The following is a 22,651-nucleotide window of genomic DNA, read 5'->3' on the forward strand; positions in this document are numbered from 1 at the left end:
AGGCTTTAAGGACAAAAGAGATTACTTTCAGAAATGAAAAGTCAGTAGTTGTAGACAAAGTTTCTCAGTTTAATTTGAAGTGCAATGGCTTTTGGATTTAGATGGGGCCTTAGTGATACACTTACAACATTCTAATTTTTTTTTTTTAAGGTTGAAGAAACAACTTAGGTTGTTTGCCTAAATAATTGGCCCAGTATAGGTAGGCCCCCATGGTAAACTTCAGGTATGATTTACTATAAACTTGGAGCAGTCCTTTAAGCAGTTCTAATGCCATACTGCAGGGGCAGATGCCCTACCAACTATTGGCTCCAGATCTGCCATGTATTATAGGAGTCATTAGTTAAGGCTAGATATGGAGGGACAGGCTCCTGGAATTTCAGGGAAGGTGGAAAGTAGAGGGGCTTCTTGTATGCAAAGAGCTACATTATTTGTTTGTGTAAGGAACTAATATTTTTGAGCCACTAGGTACTCCTCACTTTACATCTATCTTGTTCAATTCTCATAATCCTGCGAATCAGAAATTACCATACTAAAGATGAGAATATTGCGTTTACAAAGGCTAAATTGCTGAAGCTAGTAGGCAAGAATCGCAAATTCCAACCCAAATTCAGAAGTGTATGCGGGCCCAACTCATGCTTATTCTGCTCTTTCAATACGGCCCACTGGGCTTAATACACTCAGAGAAGGTAATTCACACTTTTGGAGCCAAGCTGGGGTCAGAAAAGCAGACATGCTAACCTCCAACCCCCCCACCCCAAGTCAGAGGTTTTTCATGGGGGACATATGCCTTTAAGTATTTGACAATCTACACCACCGTATACTCGCGATGAAGAGAAGGGGGGAAAGCAGTCAGCTAAACATTCTGTGTTTAGGAAGAAAAAGGAGGTAAGAGCAGCTATCAGAAGGGTGTGAAGAAAGTGCGGAGTGAACTGCGTCTTTTTCCCTCTACTTAACGCTGGTTAACGAGACTAACCAGTGTAATTCACGAAGCTAAGCCTTGGCCAGCTTCATTCCTTATCGCCTCTCAGGAACGAAGTTTTAAACCTTTAGCTTAAATATAGAAAGACTAAGGCAAGCAAGGTGTGCACTTCAGACTTAAGTGGAAACGCACAAGGTGAACCAAAACTAGGGCCACCCTTGATGCAGTGATTTGAGGACAGTTTTGAAAATAAGTTGGGAAACGGGAGAGTTTGGCTGCGAGAAGCGCTTGCCGCAGAGGGGTGGGGCCGAGTTTCCTCCCAGCCCACGCCGCCTCCGCCCGCCACGTGACCCGCCGTGTTGTGGTCCGGCCCGCGTGGGTGGCGGGAGCGGCGGGAGGGCGGGGGCGAAGAGGGCCGGGTCACGTGACGGGGTTTAAATCTCCCGCAGCCCGAGCCGCGGGGGCGCCAGTGCCGCGAGTCGAGCGGGAGCAGAGGAGGCGAGGGAGGAGGGCCAGAGAGGCAGTTGGAAGATGGCGGACGAGGCGGCGCTCGCCCTTCAGCCCGGCGGCTCCCCCTCGGCGGTGGTGGCCGAGAGGGAGGCCGCGTCGCCGCCCGCCGGAGAGCCACTCCGCAAGAGGCCGCGGAGAGACTGTCCAGGCCTGGGGCGGAGCCCGGGCGAGCCCGGTGGGGCGGCCCCCGAGCGTGAAGTGCCGGCGGCGACCGGGGGCTGCCCCGCGGCGGCCGCGGCGCTGTGGCGGGAGGCGGCAGCGGCGGGCGAGGAGCGGGAGGCCCAGGCGGCGACGGCCGGAGAAGGAGACAATGGGCCGGGCCTACAGGGCCTAACCCGGGAGCCGCCGCCGGCCGACGACTTCTACGACGACGACGACGACGACGACGACGAGGGCGAAGAGGAGGAAGAGGCGGCGGCGGCGATTGGGTACCGAGGTGCGCAGGGCGCGGGCGGCTGGGACTGCGCATCCCCTCCTCCCTCTCTTGGGACCCCTTCGGGTGTGGGGTGAGGAGGTTCTCTGGGGCGGGCCGGGGGCTCAGGGCTGGTTTTGCGGCGTCCCGCTCCCCATCGCGGGCCTCCTTAGCTGGCCCGGCTGCGGGAGCGGCCCGAGTACTCCCCCCTCCTCTCCCTCTTTCCTTCCCTGCACGGCCCGCCTGGGCGGCCTTGCGCTTTGCGCAGCCGCCGGGCCGCCCAGCTCCCGCAGTTGGTTTTAAAGTAAGTTTCTCTATCCTCTTAACTCTTTTAGCATATTGCCTTTGTTAAACATCGTTCGCTTTTTCACACCCCTTCTCTCCACACTTAAATCTGCAACTTTTGTCTGTCCCTTGCATCGACCTTTTGCAGTTGTGTTTGCAAACTGACACACCTGTGCAGTTGGTAACTTTTTTTTTCCCTTGAAGGTTTTTATTTTTAAACTTGTTTTAAATTTTAAGGAGCAAAGCTTTTTTCTAAAGCCATAGCCTGCAAAATTTGAAAAGCAAAGGCTATTCTAAAGACATTACCATTCTGTGGTGCAATTAATGCTGGGTATGGAAGCATTATAGTACCTTGAGTACTTAATATAAATAGTACTTTTTTTCTGATTATGTGCTCATGTTTTTTTAGAGTAGGTGTAATTGCGTGTGTGAAACACGAATTGACATTTTTCTGGCATGCTAAAGCAGATAGATGTGTTAGTTTTGTATGTCATGTCATCTTTGAGGGTTTCATTTTTTTGATCGGAGTTGTTTATGTCTTGGATGGATGTTTGTCTTTATCAATAAATCTTACCAGTGGACCATTTGGCCATACCTGAGCATTAAGGTCTGCATTAATAAAACGACCCCTGATTTCAGTAAATACAGTTTAATATGGGAAACTAATAATGATGCAAAGAAATTTTTGTGTCTGGTATTATATAAGAGAAGGGAAAATTATTGTGATTATATTTGAATCACTTGTTAAATTTTTGACAAGTTTCATGCATTCCCATTATTTGTGATCAATCAATTCAGTCCAACTAGATTGCTACTTTTTGTGTTTTGATTAAGTATAATTAACTTATTTCTAGATTTTGATGAACTGAAAGTTGTAGATAATGGGCAGAATCCCTAAAGACGAAGACATACTGTTCCTGTGAATGGTGCAAGCTGACCCAGTAGGCATTTTTTTTTTTACATAGTCAGTATGAATGAATGTTCAGTGGTTTATTCAGTGAAAATCTTTACATAATAACTGTTACAGATCTGCATACATTTTAGATTCAGATTGTTTCAGCAGCCTTGCGTTACTTTGGTTTCTTTTGCAGATAACCTTCTGTTTGGTGATGAAATAATCACCAATGGTTTTCATTCCTGTGAAAGTGATGAGGATGATAGAGCCTCACATGCAAGTTCTAGTGACTGGACTCCAAGGCCACGTATAGGTATGATTTCAGATCTTTAGTGAATAGTGTCTTTTTCTTTGTATATCTTTTTGTGCCAACTGAAAATATAGTTTTCTATACCCTTATAACCTGGTGATGAGGTTCTTAGGTGCTTTCTGAGATTTAGTATCAGCTTATGTTTTTAGGGAAAGTCTAGTGCTTTGTTTTTGTTTTTAAGCCTCTCAAGCCCATGGAAGCTGGCCTCTGGTGTTTTTCAATCAGGTCCTTCTCACACCTTCAGTCCTTTTCACTTGTACCCCTCTGTGTGGAGTACTTTTTCTCCAGTTAGAGTATCTTGCTCTCCCTCAAGTCAAATCTGTTCTTTTTTTTTTTTTTTTTTTTTCCCTCCTTAACACTTACCACTTCTTAACAAAGTCTGTATCTAACTTCTTTATTGTCTTAGTTTCTGTGCTAGAATATAAGCCCCATGGGGGCAGGGATTTTGACTGTTTGGTATAGTGTTTTGTCAGTGCCTAGCACACAGTTTGTGCTTAACAAATATTAAATATGTGGATGAAATGGGAAAGTAATCTGAAGTAGAGAACACTATCAGATTTTTATACCAAAGTTATGAGCATCCTGAAAATCTTTCTCTTAATGTGCTCTCATTCTTTCAAAAGTGCCTTGTCTCTTTAAACTAGTGGTGATTAGTTCCTGTTTAGTGTCTGTAATGTTTACTCAAACTAGGAAACTGATGTAAGAAATTTCACAGTAAAAATTATGAATGGTCAAAATATCAATAATGTATGTATCATTTAAAAGATAGTAATTATATATAGATTTCCTGTGGGCTTTAGGGGCTGGTACCTTTACTTTATTGATTTTTAGAACTCTTTTGTACATAACTTGTGTTAATTACCGTGTATTTTTCTAGATCTTAGCTATAGAAATTTGATTTTGGTAGTTTTTTTTTCTTTTTTGTTCTTACTGCTTTTATTCAGTTTTATCATGGAGGTTCTGGCTACTACAATAGACAAAAATAAAAGGAATCTACATTAGGAAGGCAGTTGGAAACCTGTTATTATTTGCAGAAGACATCATATCATCTAAGTAGAAATTTGATGGAAACGTCAAAAACTACTAGAGTTAAATGATTAGAAGAAAGTTGTAGGATATGTCATCATTAAAACTCAACTGTATCCCTATATATTAGCAACAGACAATCAGAATTTGAAACTTAGACCTTGATATCATTTGTTGGGGCGCCTGGGTGGCTCAGTCATTTGGGCTTCCACCTTCAGCTAAGGTCATGATCTCATGGTTCGTGGATTCTTTAGTTCCAGGTTCTTGCAGACCCTGCCTCAGATCCACTGTCTCCCTCTCTCTTGGCCCCTCCCCCACCACCTGCTGTCCCTCTCTCTTGAAAACAAAACATTAAAAAAAAAAAAAAAGTGGATATAATTTGTAATAGCATTAAAAATTGGTAGTTAATTAACTCCTAAAATACATACTTAGTATTTTATGGTTCAAGGGGATAACCTAACTCTTTTCTATTTATTCATAACTTAACATTTATCTTTCCTTTGATTTTCATCAAATGATGGTGTTCAAAATGATTAAAAAGCATGAAATAAATTGCATAAGTAGAAACAATTGCTTTGGAAACTTATAGTTACTTAGAACATGAAATTTGGCATGCAGCTCTGGGTGTGCATTCTGGCTTTGCAACTTACTAAGTGGGTAATTTTGGGCAAACTATTTTACCTCTCACAGTGTTTGTTTTCTTTTTTTATTTTTAAATTTAAATTATTTTAAAAATTTATATCCAGGGTAGCATATAATGCAACAATGATTTCAGGAATAGATTCCTTAATGTGCCTTACCTATTTAACTCATCCCCCCCCTTCCTACAACCCCTCTGGTAACCCTCTGTCTGTTCTCCATATTTAAGAGTCTCATGTTTTGTCCCCTTCCCTGTTTTTATATTATTTTGCTTCCCTTCCCTTATGGTCATCTGTTTTGTATCTCAAAGTCCTCATCTGAGTGAAGTCATATGATATTTGTCTTTTTCTGAGTGACTAATTTAACTTAGCATAATGTCCTCTAGTTTCATTCACGTAGTTAAGAATGGCAAGATTTCATTCTTTTTGATTGCCAAGTAATACTCCATTGTGTATATATACCACATCTTTATCCATTCATCCATCCATGGACATTTGGGCTCTTTCCATACTTTGGCTATTGTTGATAGTGCTGCTATAAACATGGGGGTGCATGTGTCTCTTAGAAACAGCATACCTGTATCCCTTGGATAAATACCTAAATACCATTGCAGTTGTGATTGTATTTCCCTGATGATGAGTGATGTTGAGCATTTTTTCATGTGTCAGTTGGCCATCTGAATATCTTTGGACAAGTGTCTATTCATGTCTTTTGCCCATTTCTTCACTGGATTATTTGTTGTTGGGTGTTGAGTTTGATAAGTTCTTCATAAATTTTGGACACTAACCCTTTGATATGTTGTTTGCAAATATCTTCTCCCATTCTGTCTGTTGCCTTAGTTTTGCTGATTGTTTCCTTCGCTGTGCAGAAGCTTTTTATTTTGATGAGGTCCCAATAGTTCATTTTTGCTTTTGTTTCCCTTGCCTTCAGAGACATGTTGAGTAAGAAGTTGCTGTGGCCCAGGTCAAAGAGGTTTCTGCCTCAGTGTTTGTTTTCTTATCTGTTAAACCTCTTTCAGGGAAGATTTATGTGAATTAATAACTGACTGTTCTGACATTAAATACATATTCAGTAAATGAAGGTGATTATTATCAGCAGTTGAATAATTAATGTTGGTAGTCTTTTGATCCAGATCAAATTAACGTAAATTTTTTTTTTTTAAGTCTAACATGACAAATATTTTTTTGAAAGAAAAAGTACTAAATGATCTGAAGAGTGAATTTTGGTTTTATTCTTAGAAACAGGAGAGATGAGGCTGGATTCAGGAACTCCAGGGGCAGGCCCAACTCTGGATTTGATCTCCCTGAGCACTAGCTCTAAAGAATGAAATACCTTTATATTGCATTTTCTGACTTTGCAAAAAAAACTTCAAAGTTTGATAATTCATTATTTGAAAATAAATGAGATTTTTGAATTACTTGGAAGTGGATTAGATCTAATTCTTTTTTCTCTTGATACAGGTCCATATACTTTTGTTCAGCAACATCTCATGATTGGCACAGATCCTCGAACAATTCTTAAAGATTTATTACCAGAAACAATTCCTCCACCTGAATTGGATGATATGACACTGTGGCAGATTGTTATTAATATCCTTTCAGAACCACCAAAAAGGAAAAAAAGAAAAGATATTAATACAATTGAAGATGCTGTGAAATTATTACAAGAGTGCAAAAAAATAATAGTTCTAACTGGAGCTGGGGTATGTAAGATGTATATAACATTGGTTAAAGGGGGAGGTGGTGTATGATATTTCTTAATTAAGTCTTTTCTAATTAAGAAACATTTTTCTTGTGTAGAAGAATTTATCCTGACATGATAGTGGGCATTTGTATTTGAAAACTAAAAAGGTGCAGTAGCAGTTGTTAAATTGGTTTAGTTCTTTAAAAACCTCTCCAACAACCTTAAATAAGATTTGTTTCTGTTTGTTAACCTAGTAACTAAGTGGAGTTAAGGCAACATTTTTCCTTACATTATACTACAGCTCCTAAAGGAGATGCAGGGAAGTCTATTTGCATAAAATGTGTCAGAGTTTGATGGAAAAATTGGGTATTTGTTCCATCTTTATGGGGAAACTGGGAACCTAATTGGTATTCACAAGTAAAATTACAGTGTTGGGAAGGCAACAGGTTCCTACCTCCCTTCCATTTTAGTTTAAGGTGATGTGATTGTGGTGGCTTGGCATTTTTCATTTGCCCTACTTTGGGTTCACACTTAACCAGCTACCTAAGGCTCTTATTGTGTGTTGAATACAGAATATATTACAAGTAGTGACCTAGGGCAACTGTTGGAGTAAAATTCAGTCCTGCTTTTTGCCATTTTGAGTTAAGGCAGAGTGCTAGTTAATCATAAATGATTATCAAGTATCGTTTTGCTTTGTTCCCAGATGTGATTTAGACTAGTTAGTTTTACTTTGAGCTCAAAATGGAGTCAACTCTGATAAAATTGTGAAACAAGAAGTTAACTTCTGAAATCCTTGTTTGAAGTGTCCATTAAGAATTAAAATACTGTAGGGGCGCCTGTGTGGCTCAGTCAGTTTAAGTGTCCACTTCGGTTCAGGTCACGGTCTTGCGGTTTGTGAGTTGGAGCCTGCTTCAGATTCTGTGTCTCCCCCTCTCTCTCTCTCTGCCCCTTCCCCGTTTGTGCTCTGTCTCTCTCTCTCTTAAAAATAAACATTTGGGGAGGGGCAGAGAGAAAGAGAGAATCTCAAGCAGGCTCCACACTAAGTGAGTAGCCTGACATGGGGCTTGATCCCATGACCCTAGAATCAGGACCTGTGCTGAAATCAAGAGTTGGATGCTCAACTGAACTATCCAGGTTCCCCTATGATAAGAGTTTTTAAAGAAAATACAGTAATTTAATATTCTTGAAGTAGGACCCTGACCAGATGACAGTTTTTTGGTTTTTGTTTTTGGAAATACTTGACTGTGATAGAAAATCTTGCCTGCTTTCTAGTTAAAATAATTTGAAATGGTTTACTCTGTTCTCAAATTGCAGTTGCTTTAATTTGTTGGTTAAATGCTTAAAGGTTTGAAATTAGCCTGAAAAGAAAAATAGCCTGACTTAAAATTCCTTACCCCACTATGAATGGAAAATGTGGTGGATTTTCATTATACTGGTTGTTTTGTTTTTATTTGAATTTGAAATTAGAGTAGGACAGTATTTTTGTTCCCCAAAACAAATTTTTTTTAATGTTTTGTAGAGAGAGAGTGTGTGGAGGGCAGGGGCAGAGGGAGGGAGAGGGAGAGGGAGAGGGAGAGAGAGAGAGAGAGAGGGAGAGGGAGAGGGAGAGAGAGAGAGAGAGAGGGAGAGAGAGAGAGAGAGAGAGAGAGAGAGAGGGAGAGAGAGAGAGAGAGAGAGAGGAGAGAGAGAGAGAGAGAGAGAGAGAGAGAGAGAGAGGGAGAGAGAGAGAGAGAGAGGGAGAGAGAGAGAGAGAGAGAGAGAGAGAGAGAGAGAGGGAGGGAGGGAGGGAGAGAGAGAGAGAGAGAGAGAGAGAGAGAGAGAGAGAGAGAATCTTAAGCAGGCTCCACACCCAGCATGGAGCCTGATGTGGGGCTCGAACCCCCTAACTGTGGGATCATGACCTGAGCCAAAAACAAGTCGCATGCTTAACTGACTGAGCCACCCAGGCACCCCTCCCCCAAAATATATTTTAAAGTAAAGTATTTTTCAGTTCTTCCCTACTTATGTGATGAAAGAATTAGTAATTATAAATATAGAGGTAAAAGATTTAATTGTACAAATTATGCCATGCATATTTCAGGTTTCTGTTTCTTGTGGAATACCTGACTTCAGGTCAAGAGATGGTATTTATGCTCGCCTTGCAATAGACTTCCCAGACCTTCCAGACCCTCAAGCAATGTTTGATATTGAATATTTCAGAAAAGATCCAAGACCTTTCTTCAAGTTTGCAAAGGTACTATGAAGTCTTCTAGCTGTTCTTTGGTCTTTTTTTGTGAAAACAGATTTTATTCACATTTAGTGTTCTTAAGTTTATCATTCATTGTCTGCTATTTGGGCACTAGGACTGTGGTAGGGTAAGATCACTGAAATAAAGTTATTTCGGTCAGAATTTCCTTCTTCCCAGAACGGGCTATCATTTAATTTTCATTTTAGGACTGGGCTTATGTTTAAAGAAGAAATTATTTCATATTTTTCAAATCTGCACTTTAGTAATGGCCTTTACATTACTCAGACTGTTTTAGAGTTAGTAAACCATATGAAAGTAACATCACTGTTTTGATTTTTAATATTTTTTATGGGTCATAAGCATTGTAATCTCTGTTTAGGTGTGTTTTATAGTAGTCAGGTTTTAACACATGAGGATTTGCCTAAAAAAATTGTGATTAGGGGTGAAGATTCTTAGGTTGCATTTTAGTCATTTGCTTTATTTTGCTCTAGAGTCACTAGGGCTGCACTGTCTAGTTGAGAAGCCACTAGCCACAAATGGCTGTTGGTACTTAAGTGTATTGAAATGTGATGTAAGTGTGGAAGACATACCAGATTTTGGAAATGTAGTATGGAAAAAATAGAAAATATATCATAACAAATATTATGTGTGGAAGTAATCTTTTGATATATTGTGTCAAAAATTATAATTTCATGCTTTTTAATGTGATTACTAGAAAATTTTGAATTGTGTACATGGCTCACATATTTCTGTTGGGCAGTCCTCTTGTAGAGTATAAAGTTTGATAATTACATTATACCATGCCCAGGAGATTTGAGTCATTAAAAAACTTTTATTTTTTTATTCTATAGTCTTATGGAAAGAAATTGTAAAATTGTTAATCGCTAAACTTCATTATATTTGGTTAGGGTCTTCTGTATTATTGACTAGTTTTTCATAAATCTAGAAGTTAAAGGAACCTGTAGTTTAATTAAAGAGTGCTACTTTCAAACCATATGGTCTATTTATTATAACTTGGAAAAGCTCTCATGTTCCAGTGCTAGTGGTACTACTGCATGATTTTGAAGAACAATGAAATATCACTTAATTATAGGTTTCTTGAATTGGACCTAGGACACTCACGTTCTAATAGCTCTAGTTGGCAGAAATCAACACTTAGAGGGCCAGCAAGTGACTAGAAATTACTTTGATCTTATATTTGATGATAAAAGTTGATTCACTACTGCATTTATATAATGTTCACTAGACTTTTGCTTTAAATTCTATTCTGAGAGAAAACATGTTGCCCAAACTAACTGGTCAGCTTTTTTCCCTATCTTAAGTATATATTAAGTTGCCTAGTAAAGTAGTAACCTGACACATGGAAAATGTGATAACTGAGAATAGAAATAGCAAGGGTAAGAAACCTTTGTTGTCTCATATACAGACTGGGTACTCAGTTGTAGCTTAAATTAGCTTTGATATATAAGAATCTGTAGAAATAATTAAGAATTACTCCGATAAAGATACATGGTAGGGACTTTCAAAAATACACTTAATAGAAATTTAGACCATGCATAAGAGAAAATAAGTGAGTTACAGTAAAAATGGCACCTGTTAATGTGTTATAATGTTTCTGTGTACATCTTTTGTGCCACCTGGGAGAAAGGTGTGGAGAGGCAGCATTTTTCACTTCTATAAAAGTTTTGAGAATTTGTGTGTATTAGTTAATACAGTGGAAAAAAAGCAATTGATGTAATGGTAAAAGACTGAGTTAATTTGGGTCTAAAAAATGAATAGGAAAAAGCTTAAGGGGAAATAAGTAGGGACAAAGAATGAAAAACATAAAAATGTGGGTGGGGAGGGTATGTAAATATTGCACAGTATTTTACTAGATTCTTAAAATACTACATAAATACTCTTAACATAAAATTGTTTACCAGTTTTTCTAACTTGGCAGAAAGTTCATAAAATCAGCTTATGATTTTTGTCAGTTATGAGAAAGTGAATTTAATATGAAGCCATGAAGAGAGGAAATATTACTGATGAAATTTAGACATTTTGGAAGGAAAGAATTTCTACACATGTATGGAGGCATTGGTTGTATATAATTATTGAGAAGAAACATAGATTTCTTTTAGACAAGAAATTCCAAGTAAAAGAGAAGTGTGTTAAAGAGGTTACTGGCCCATTAGAGCAGTTTCTCAACTTATTGACATTTTGGGGTGGGTAATTCTTTGCTGTCAGCTTTCCTATGTATTGTAGGATATGGAGCATCATTCCTGGCCTCCTCCCACTAAATGCTATTAATAACACTCTCACTCCCAGTCTTGACAATCAAATGCCTCCAGACATTGCCAAATACCCCCTGTATAATTGCTCTGTGTTTGAGCACAGCTGTATTACAGTGTGTCTGTCTACCTGTGGTTATCTCTTTGAATTCTTGTATATAGGAATAATTAAGCCCAACGTTAAAGCTGTATAGCTATGTTCTGAACCATTACCCTCCTGCATAGTAAGGGTTTGGAATGATAATGAGTTGTCAAGGTTCTCAGGAGTCTAAAATAATTCACTGGTATGGTCAAAATGAATGGTTATATTAAGATTTAAGGTGAAACTGAGGATATGTAAATAACTTTTTGTTGTTAAAAAGGACTGTGTTCAGAGAGTATAGATGCTATCCTATATTGAATTCAGTGAATATTCTTTACCCTAAAGCACTTAAAAATCAAGAAAAAGTAGAGAAATATGAACTGAATTTTTATGAACTTAATTCCAAACCTGTGTCTTTATATTTATTCAATAAATTATCACTTTATTGATAATGTGCAAACATAAGAGATTCTGTAGTTATAAAGTTAAGGAATCTTAAAACTAGCTCATTATCTAAAAATAATAAAATGCAACCCCCCCAAAAAAAAGCCACAGCCCCATTTATCTGAAGACAATTTTAATACCTATGTGTATGTGGGTTGCCTGTGTATAAATGTAAATATAGTTTTATAGCTGAAATATATATTATATTTTTATTATAAAAATGGGTTATTTTATCCTTATATTTTCTATTTAATAAACTTTTTATCTATTAAACTGATATAATGGTCATAACGTTCATCAAGTGATGTACTGTAATTCCACAAGAGTACATTTTGAATCCTTCCTGCTTACTTTTGTTGTAAACAGTGTTGCTCTGATTGCCCTTTTTGGTATGTTTCCAATGTTCTTAAGGATAAATTCCCGAACGTGAAATTGCTAAGGGTCTTGATATGTTTTGTCTCACTGCTACCTGGAAAGGTGGAATAAGATACACTCCTATCAGAAGGGTATTAGAAGGCTGATTTAGGGGGCACCTGGGTGGCTCAGTCGGTTAAACATCCGACCTTGGCTCAGGTCGTGATCTCACATTTTATGAGTTCAAGCCCTGCATCAGGCCCTGTGCTGACAGCTCAGAGCCTAGAGCCTGCTTCAGATTCTGTGTCTCATTCTCTCTCTGCCCCTCCCCCACTTATGCTCTGTCTCTCAAAAATAAATAAATGTAAAAAAAAATTTTTTTTTAAATAAAAAATAAAAAGGCTGATTTAAGCATGCCCCTGCTCCCTACCCACCCAAAAATCCTCCACGATACTTCATTAGCATTAAAATACTTTTCAAAAAGTGTGTGTGGGGGTATGGGTTTGTTGTATTTAGGATTTAAAAATTGCTTCTAACAGTAAAACACATATTTTAGTTGGCTTCCCCTCAGTCCTCTCTACCTCTCGTTCTTCAAAGGTTACTACCATCATAAGATGTATTCTTGGGTATCTTCCTAGGAAGAAGAATGAGTAAACTTGTTTTTATATATAGGAGAAGGGCATTATTGTAATTTTCCAACATTTTAAAAATAATTACCAACAGTCATGCACCCTTTTCTCTACCTTGCTTTTGTTTGTACTACTTAATATTGGAAATAGTTTCACAAAGGCACTTAACAGATATACCTCATTTTTAAGAAAAGGCTGCATAGTATTAATAGTTGTACCACAATATATTTAATTAGTTCTATTAGTCGTTATCTAGAGTTGTTTTTAAGGCATTTTAAACTATCTAATAGATAAAAATTAGCATCTTCTTATATTAATGTTTTGTTTTTGTTTATTAGTGTGGATAAATACTTTTTTAAAATTTTTTTTCATGTTCATTTATTTTTGAGAGAAAGCATGAGTGGGGGAGAGGTAGAGAGAGAGGGAGACACAGAATCTGAAGCAGGCTCCAGGCTCTGAGTTGTCAGCACAGAGCCTGATGTGGGGCTCGAACTCAAAAACTGTGAGATCATGGCCTGGGCAGAAGTTGGAAGCTTAACTAATTGAGCCACCCAGGCGCCCCTGGATGAATGCTTTTCACTACTGACCACGTGTATATCTTTGAATTGCCTGTTTGTTCTTAGCTGTTTTTTCCGATTGGGCTGCTTTTTGCACTGGTTTGTGGAGAGATCATGGATTCTTGAAGAGTGTTTTTAAGTTAGAAGGTGATTGGAATTCCAGCTTGCTGTAATCCCAAAGTTGTGCAAAATGAAGTGTGTTTTTTTTTAATGTTTTATTTATTTTTGAGAGAGTGGGGGAGGGGCAGAGAGGGAGACAGAGGGTCTGAAGCTGGCTCTGTGCTGACAGCAGCAAGCGCAATGTGGGGCTCAAATTCACGAATTGTGAGACCATGACCTGAACCGAAGTCAGATGCTCAACTGACTGAGCTGCCCAGGTGCCCCGAAGTATATATACTTTCTAGGTTTATTTTTGAGACAGAGAGGGAGTGCGTACACGCAGGGGAGGGGCAGAGAGAGAGGGAGAGACAGAATCCCAAGTAAGCTTGGCACTGTCAGCCCAGAGCCCAATGTAGGGCTCAAACTAATGAACTGTTAGATCATGACCTGAGCAGAAATCAAGAGTTGGACGCCTGACTGAGCCAACCAGGCACCCCAAATTGTATTTACTATTCTTACTAGACTAGCTTGGAATACCTAATAGCAGTGGTGCATATTAGCTTAAAAGAAGTAGGAAACGTGATGTCAAGAGATTGAAAATTAAAAAGGCAGTATGCATTATTGGTTAAGAGCCACACTTAGGTGTCAAAATTGGGTTTGAATGATAGCTCTGCTACATACTGCCTCTTGTGACATTTGGCAAGTTATTTCTGTGCTTTAGATTTTTCATATGCAAAATGGGGATGTATATGTCTACAGTAGAGTCCACAAACCTATTCAGTATATGGCTGAGTAGTAAATGTGATTTTCTTTGTGGATAATACAGGAATGCTGTCATTTTTGGTTACCTTTCCAACCCATTAAAATGTAAAAACCCAGTCTTCAGCCTGGTCTGCAGCATTATAATAAATAGTGTGGAGCCTACTTTAAAAAATAGAGGGAATAGGGGATGATAAGGCACAGGAAAGGTCAATCCAGGAAGGTCGAGTCTTAGTACTCTTGTTCCCCAGCATGTGCTGGAGGTAGTCATTTGTTTATATCATGAGTTTGGCATGCTGTTCTCACTGTCATTATTTTAGAGCCTAGTTTGTTTGTAGCCTAGCATATTGTAGTATTTGTTGTAAAAACTTTTTTTTTTGTACAAATACTTTTAACAGCCATTTCCAGAGAGAGCTTAGTAAGCCACTATGATGTTTAATCCTTTAAATGTACTAAAACAAGGCATCATGGGGAGAAAACAGTGGTTAGTATAGCACAGTCCAGTGGTTCAAAGCATAATGTAGCTTTCGATTTTCTATGAAACATGGCTTTAATAAGCCCTTCACTTGATACTTCTTTCTATATGCATTGTCTGTTTCTTACATTGCAAAATTGTCCCTGAAATTCATGAGAAAATTTTGAATGCGAGGCAAAGTTTTTGGATTCTGTATAGTATTTTCAGTTGCTTATGGACATGTACATGGTAGTTTTTGTAATGAGATTTGCTTATTATTTTTATGTAAAAGGTATCCCTGTAGATGTTTTATTTGAAATGTTAAGTAGATTAACATTTAAAAAGTTCTTAAACTTTTGTATAATGTCAGAAGTTGAAAGTTACCCCACCTCTATTTATAGCTTGTTTGTATTTTTCTTGATGTTTATATGAGCATATACATGTGCATATAAATACCGTTTTTGCTTAATAACAAAACAACAAAAACAAAACTATACACACTGGTGACTAACTTGCTTTTTTTCACATGTCATAGGACCATTTTCCAGGTCAGTACATCTAGACCTCTCACATTCATTTTAATGGCTGCATACTCCACTATTATGGATGTACTGTATTTCTACAACCGGTCCCCTATTGACGGACATACGGTTGTGTCTGATTTTTTGCTAGCATTGTAATACGTTAGAGGCTGTAATGAATGGTAAGGAAGTAGGTAGCATTACTACTTTAAAGAAAAAAGTAGAGAAGAAACTTCCTTTGCCATAGTCACTTACTAAATGAAATTTAATAAAAACACTGTCAAAAGTTGAGAGGACCAAAATTGATACTTTTTCTCTGATCTTTTTGCCATGTGTATATCTGAATTCTTTGTTTTTAAAGAAGAAACAGCATTGAAGCATTATTTGGGGGGAAAAACACACACACAAAATCCAGCAACTCAGCATTCATGAGCAACTCTATACTATACCAGTATGTGCCTGTGCAGTGGAAGGAAAACAATTTTGGTAAGGAATTAAAACTTTAGCTTTAAACTTCCAACAGGTTGATATTTATAATGAATGATGAATAAACAACTTTTAATATTGTGTTGACAGTGCCTTTTTTAGTTTTTAAAAGATGTCACCATACCTTTGATAACTTTAATTTCAACTTAAACTTTTCTTTTTCCTTAAAAAGAGGAAACAACAAAAAACAAACCTGAATTTGCAGCCAACAAAATTTAGATATATTCTCAGGTGTATATTTCTTCTTTTATTAAAATATCTATTAACATTTATTAGAGATGCTTATGGTTGACTTTTTCCTTCAAGGGGCCAAGTTCACTAATTGCTGAGTTTTATACATATTACAGCAGCAATCCTTTTATAGGTGTGTGTAGCAACCATCTAGATGCTTTGAGATGCTCATGTACTGTTTTTTAATTTATTTATACATGGGGGCTATCATGGTAGTTTTTGGTTAAACCTAAATGTGACATATGTGTAATACTTATTTCTTTAATGTAATATTTTTTCTACCTTTTGCATTATGTAGGAAATATATCCTGGACAGTTCCAACCATCTCTCTGTCACAAATTCATAGCCTTGTCAGATAAGGAAGGAAAACTGCTTCGGAACTATACTCAGAACATAGATACACTGGAACAGGTTGCAGGAATCCAAAGGATAATTCAGTGTCATGGTTCGTAAACTTCAGAATTGCTTTCTGTTATTTAGTTAGTCTTAGAGGAAAAAATAGGATTAGAAAGTAGGCTACCATCCAGGAATGGAGATTTATTTAGTCATGTTAACTGATCAATAGTAGATAAATTTTAAAAAGTGGAATGCAAAAAAATGAAACCAGAAGTATTGGCCTTGATACTTAATTGTACAAAATATCAGATCAGTGTTCTATTGTGTTTCAAAAGGAGTAGCCGTTGTATTCCATTAAATTCTTCTAAATAACCTTTTTTGGTTACAAAGTAATACTAGCTATGTAAGGAAAATATGACATCTTTAGGGTATGAAACTATAGGAACGGGGTAGTTAAGCTGTATAGAATTTTGAAATTTAGAAGACTTTTAAAACAAGTAGGAACAGACCATTTTCTTACAAATCTAAACTTTTTGTTTTTTTAAATGTGTTTATTCTGAGAGAGAGGGAGAGAGAAAATCCCAAGCAGGCCCTGCACTGCCGGGGCAGAGCCCAACCTGGGGCAGAGCCCGACCTGGGGCGCAGTCCCATGAATCAGATCATGACCTGAGCCGAAATCCAAGAGTCAGACATGGGGCGCCTGGGTGACTCCGTCAGTCCGACTCTTGATTTCCGCTCAGGTCATGTTCTTGCAGTTTGTGAGTTTGAGCCCTGCATCTGGCTCAGTGCTGACAGCTCGGATCCTGGAGTCTGCTTCAGATTCTGTGTCTCACTCTCTCTCTGCCCCTCCGCTGCTCATGCTCTGCCTCTCTCTGTCTCAAAAATAAATAAAACATTAAAAAAAAAAAAAAAAAAAGTCAGACGTGTAACTTACTGAGCCACCCAGGTACCCCTGAACTGTTTTTAATGTACAGCTATTCGGCTAAGGTCACATAATTGTCATCTTTCAATTCTGCAGAGTTTTAGTTCTGGGGGAGTTGGTTTATTTTATTAAAAAGAACAACTTTGGGGTGCTTGCCTGGCTCAGTAGAATGTGTAACTCTTGATCTTGGGGTTCTGAGTTTGAGCCCCATGTTGTGGCTAGAATTCACTTAAAACAACAACAACAAAAAGAATAGCTTTAGGAAGTGTCACTATATCAACATCTCGATAATTGAGGATTGGATTCTGTCTGTATTTAATATATAAGTATTTTAATTATCCCTAAGATTCCCCTGTGGAGTCTTAATTCTCTTTTATACCTTTGTGGTATGTTTTAAGAAATGGAAATATTCCTTTAATAAAGCATGTGTGTATTGGTTGTTTTAGGTTCCTTTGCAACAGCCTCTTGCTTGATTTGTAAATACAAAGTAGACTGTGAAGCTGTACGAGGAGATATTTTTAATCAGGTAATTCATCACCTATACTTGAGGAATTGTGCTTGTTTTTGATCTGTTTCTTCTTTTGCCTCCAAATTCTTTTTTTTCTGAAAGTATCTGGGACAGAAAGATCCAGAAAGAGAGTGTTAACCACTGGGAATTCTGATGTGGAAATATACAAGAAACTTTTAATCCCTTAAGTTGGAAACATTGCTCTATAATGTCTCTAAAATGATGAAATAGGCTCCTTAATATCTAAGTTAAAATAAAATATCTAAGTTAAAATAAAAATGCAAATCGTAAGTGGAGTCTTGCTCTATTAGAGTTTATCCTTACTCTTCCTTTTTAAAAGTGCCTGTTGGATTTTGAATTTTAAATTCTTGGTAATTCTTTAAAACATTAAAAAATTTATTGTAAAAGATGTTTCATGTATGATCACTGCCAAAAAAAATGCAAGAAAATAATGGCAGAGAATAAAAAGCATCCAGATATAAATTCTGTGTACTTAGCTGCATATATAGTTAATCATACATAGTGAGGGTATCATGTTATAATGTTATAATGGAATCATTTCTTACATTTTTTAAAGGATTAAGTTGTGTGTGTGTGTGTACATATATACAGATGCTGGTTTCTCTTAATCTGCAGTGGACTCTTAAATTTAAATCAAATGTAGGTCCACATGGATACTATAATACCTACATACACCAATAATAACACCATCTTATTTCACTGTATGTTAATAAAGTAATCGACAGTTGACATTGCCATTGAGGTTGTATCCACTTTTCCCTACTATTTATCCACGGCTTTTCTGTTTTATTTGATTATTTTTTTTTCCCTCAGGACTTCTAGCATGTAGCTCTTTCCACAGGTTTCTATACTTCAGTTTGAAATTTTTTTTTTTTATGTGGGAATTCTAATTCTTTTTTTTTTTTTTTTAATTAAATTTGCTTTTAATTTTAATTCTGGTATAGTTAACATGTAGTGTTCTGTTAGTTTCAGGTGTACAACATAGTGATTCAACTTCTTTGATCATTTTGAAATGCATTCTTAGTGTGTAAATGTTGACTATTTCTAACTTCAGCTTTCTTTTTTCCTCCCTATCTTAACCAAAATTTGGAACATGTAGGTGGTTCCTCGTTGTCCTAGGTGCCCAGCTGATGAACCACTTGCTATCATGAAACCAGAGATTGTCTTTTTTGGTGAAAATTTACCAGAGCAGTTTCATAGAGCCATGAAGTATGACAAAGATGAAGTTGATCTCCTTATTGTTATTGGGTCTTCCCTGAAAGTAAGACCAGTAGCACTAATTCCAAGTAAGTTGGTGATGATTTTTAGAGAATACTTCTATATATATTGCCATGGTTTGTGGGGTCTGTACATTGGATCCCAATGATCTTACTCTCTTCCTGGCTAAAGAGTGGTAGAGAGCCAGTTTTATTTTTTAGGTGACATTTTTGTTCACAAAGATTGGTTAATCTGATGCTTTGGTGCAGGGGTTGGGTGGAAGAGTTGTCAAAACAGAAGTAATGTCAAATTCCAACAAGGGAAGCAGTTCAACTTTTCAGTGGAATGTGTTCTTAATATGACAAGAGTTAGCTTCAGCTGATTTACATATGTTCAGGAAACGTGTGATCTTAATCTGTGTGTTTTTAGTCTTAATTTGATTATAGTTGTCCATCTTTCAAATTTAGTTGATTTCAGGTACAGTAAGTTCAAATGTATATATAGCTAGATACAAGTGTAATATACTCACATTAGAGAATTTATTATGATTGGTCTGTTTTTATAAGAATAAGAGTCATGGCTTAGGATTACTATCCTGTGTGGATCAGCTTTGCCCATAAGGGTGTTTGTGTGTATGAAAATGCTCAAATATAATTTAAGTCCCTTTAACCCTCAGGAGTATTTAACATGTGCTCTCATACTATCTCTTTTCTCCCTCTAGCGAGGAAGCAAAAGGGAGAGGAAGATAGAGGGACTAATTCAGTAGCATCAGGTGTGCCCTAAAAGGCGAGGGAGAAAGAGAATATCAAACTCTTTAACCAGATAATTAAATTAGACCCTACTTCAGCAGTCATATAGGCACCCAGAGCAAACAGTTGGAAGAAACAAGAGTTCAGCTCTACAACTTTCTGCATCTTTTTCCTACTTAAATGTGGTGGCTTTAACTCAAATAGCTGTCAAAGTCTTTGAAAGCAGAATATAGGATAATTTGTAATTAAAACATGAAATTTAATGAATAAGTTCCTTTATTTTTGAGTTATTTTTTTCTCTTTAAAGATAAGGCAGAGAAATTCTTAAAAGCTTTCTTTGGGGCAGTATAATAGTGTGTTGGTGATAGGCAAAGGTAATTTTCTAAAAATGTAACACACAGGTATATAATAGTGGAAAATTGAATTTTCACACTATACCAGGAGCTATTTCAGTAGAATAACTATCACTATGTGCCAAAAACTCTTCTATGCATTTGACTTATATTCTCACTACAACCTTGTGAAAAAGTATTATTATCCCCGTTATATATAGACAAGGAAATTGAGGTACAAAGTAGAAAACTCTGAAAAGATTGCTCAGAGGTAATCAGGTGATGGGAAACAGGACCTGAAATTTTAAAAAGATATTTAAATGCTCATCTGTTTATTTGACATCTTAATGAATGTGATGGGTTGGTTTAGTAGTGGTGGTGGGTTTCTTTTTTGGTATTGGGAGCATGTTAGATTTTTGCATTGCACATTTGTTGTGGCTTTAGTAACTTAGTGCCTTTCCCTTTTTCTAATGCATTTTTCACTTATTTTCAGGTTCCATACCCCATGAAGTGCCTCAGATACTAATAAATAGAGAACCTTTGCCTCATCTGCATTTTGATGTAGAGCTTCTTGGAGACTGTGATGTCATAATTAATGAATTATGTCATAGGTTAGGTGGTGAATATGCCAAACTTTGCTGCAACCCTGTAAAGCTTTCAGAAATTACTGAAAAACCTCCACGAACACAAAAAGAGTTGGCTCATTTGTCAGAGTTGCCACCCACACCTCTTAATATTTCAGAAGACTCAAGTTCACCAGAAAGAACTTCACCCCCAGATTCTTCAGTGATTGTTACACTTTTAGACCAAGCAACTAAGAGCAATGTTAATGATTCTGAGGTGTCTGAACCAAGAGATCATATGGAAGAAAAATCACAGGAAGGACAGAATTCTACTAGGAACATTGACAGTGTTACTGAACAGCTGGGAAGTCCGGATTCGAAGAATGTTGACTCTAATACTGGGGAAAAAAATGAAAGAACTTCAGTTGCTGAAACAGTGAGGAAGTGCTGGCCAGCTAGACTTGCAAAGGAGCAGATTAGCAAACGGCTTGATGGTAAGGAAGCACTGTTGAACCGTTTTGAAGGTATAATTATTTTAACAAAATATTTGCAAGAAATAAGCAATTTTGGCAGGTTAGGTGATAGTGTATAGCTTTATGTAACAGATGATTGTGTTTAGAGAAAATGTAAGGTTGAGAATTTAAGCCAGAGAAAGGATAAACAGTAGTATCTTACATACACTAGGGGAAGAAATAGTGTGTTTAAAGTGTTCTCTGTACATCATTTTTCTCCAGGAAATGAGAAGGTAAGCATTGAATTGGTAAGAAAATTGAGAAATATATTGTGCTCTGCCATTGTCTGGTGAGCTTTAGCTGGTAGAAATGATGACAGATTTGGGTGGTTACTGTAGGGTAGCTGCTTTATTTATATACATTATCTGATTTTAATCTCATGAGGTAGGGACTATTACTACTTGTCTCCTGCTGGTGGGGAAACTGTGAGGCCCATAGAGGTTAAGTACCCTGTGTGAGGTTGATAATTAGGACATGGAAGAGCCAAATTGGATTCCAGGTCTATCCTCAGAGCATGTCCTCCTAACCAGTAGGCTGTGTTGTCTCAGAACGGAAAACATCTCTGATCCTTCTCCACAGAATATTAGGAATAGCATCTACCCTGTTTTTTGTTTTCATTGAAATATAGTTGGCACAGTATTAGTTTCAGGTGTACCACATAGTGATTATATACCTTATGAAATGCTTACCATGAGAAGTGTAGTACTGTCTGTCACCATACAAAGTTATTACAACACCCCACCCTCCCTTCCCTTCTGGCAATCACCAGTTGTTTTTATGAGTCTGTTTTGTTTTGTTTTTCAGATTCCATATATAAGTGAAATCATATGGTATTTGTTTTTCTCTTACTTTACTTTGCATAATACCCACTAGGTCCATCTGTGTTGCAAATTGGCAAGATTTTATTCTTTTTTGTGGCGGAGTAATACTCCTTTGTACATATACAGAACAACGTTATCCTTTCATGTATAGATGGACATTTAGGTTGCTTCCATATCTTATTGTAAATAAATACTGCAGTGAACACAGGGGCACACATACCTTTTCAAATAGGTGTTTATGCTTTCTTAAGGAAGATACCCAGAAGTAGAATTGCCAGATTTATTTTTATTTCTGATTTTTCTATTTCTCACTTTTTGAGAAACCTCCATACTGTTTTCCATAGTGGCTGCACCAGTTTACATTCCTACCAGCACTTCATGAGGGTACTCTTTTCTCCAAATTTGTGGCAACACTTGTTATTTCTTGTCTTTTTGATAATTAGCCATTCTGACAGGTGTTAAGTGATCTCAGTGAAGTTTCAGTTTGCAGTTCTCTGGTTAGTGATGTTTAGCGTCTTCATGTGTCTGTTGGCCATCTGTATATCGTCTTTTGGAAAATGTCTATTTGGGGCCTATGCCCATATTTTTAAGATTTTATTTTTTAACTAATCTCTACACCCAGTGTGGGGCTGAAACTCACAACCCTGAGATCAGAGTTGCATGCTCCACTGACTGAACCAGCCAGGTGCCCCTATTCGTGGCCTCTGCCCATTTTTTAATTGGGTTGGGTGTTTTTGCTGTTGAGCTGTATGTTCTTTATATAATCTGGATATTAACCCCTTATTGGATACATCATTTGCAAGGATCTTCTCCCACTCAGGTTGCCTTTTTGTTTTGTTTCCCTCACTGTGCAAATTAATTTTTTTAGTTTGATGTAGTCCCAGTTCATTTTTAGAT

At 37.5% G+C, this 22,651-nt stretch overlaps 1 protein-coding gene across 7 annotated transcripts in view; it reads left to right on the forward strand.

Annotated features, from left to right (window-relative positions):
- The window catches only part of SIRT1 (sirtuin 1), a 63,626-nt gene that overhangs the window by 35,139 nt on the left and 5,836 nt on the right, over window positions 1–22,651 (forward strand). For 5 of the 7 annotated variants that reach the window (XM_058696488.1, XM_058696489.1, XM_058696490.1 and 2 more), the window contains 8 exons: window positions 1,369–1,865; window positions 3,218–3,334; window positions 6,457–6,698; window positions 8,760–8,912; window positions 16,091–16,238; window positions 17,498–17,577; window positions 18,680–18,866; window positions 20,352–20,915. In XM_058696488.1, coding sequence (XP_058552471.1) covers window positions 1,369–1,865; window positions 3,218–3,334; window positions 6,457–6,698; window positions 8,760–8,912; window positions 16,091–16,238; window positions 17,498–17,577; window positions 18,680–18,866; window positions 20,352–20,915 — 1,988 coding nt within the window. Of the gene's footprint in view, window positions 1–1,368; window positions 1,866–2,126; window positions 2,146–3,217; window positions 3,335–6,456; window positions 6,699–8,759; window positions 8,913–15,436; window positions 15,562–16,090; window positions 16,239–17,497; window positions 17,578–18,679; window positions 18,867–20,351; window positions 20,916–22,651 lie in introns of those variants that run through there. The other 2 variants (XM_058696493.1, XM_058696494.1) reach the window with 2 other exon arrangements.

The sequence above is a fragment of the Neofelis nebulosa genome, chromosome 13 (genome assembly GCF_028018385.1).
Source record: "Neofelis nebulosa isolate mNeoNeb1 chromosome 13, mNeoNeb1.pri, whole genome shotgun sequence".
Taxonomy (NCBI): domain Eukaryota; kingdom Metazoa; phylum Chordata; class Mammalia; order Carnivora; family Felidae; genus Neofelis; species Neofelis nebulosa.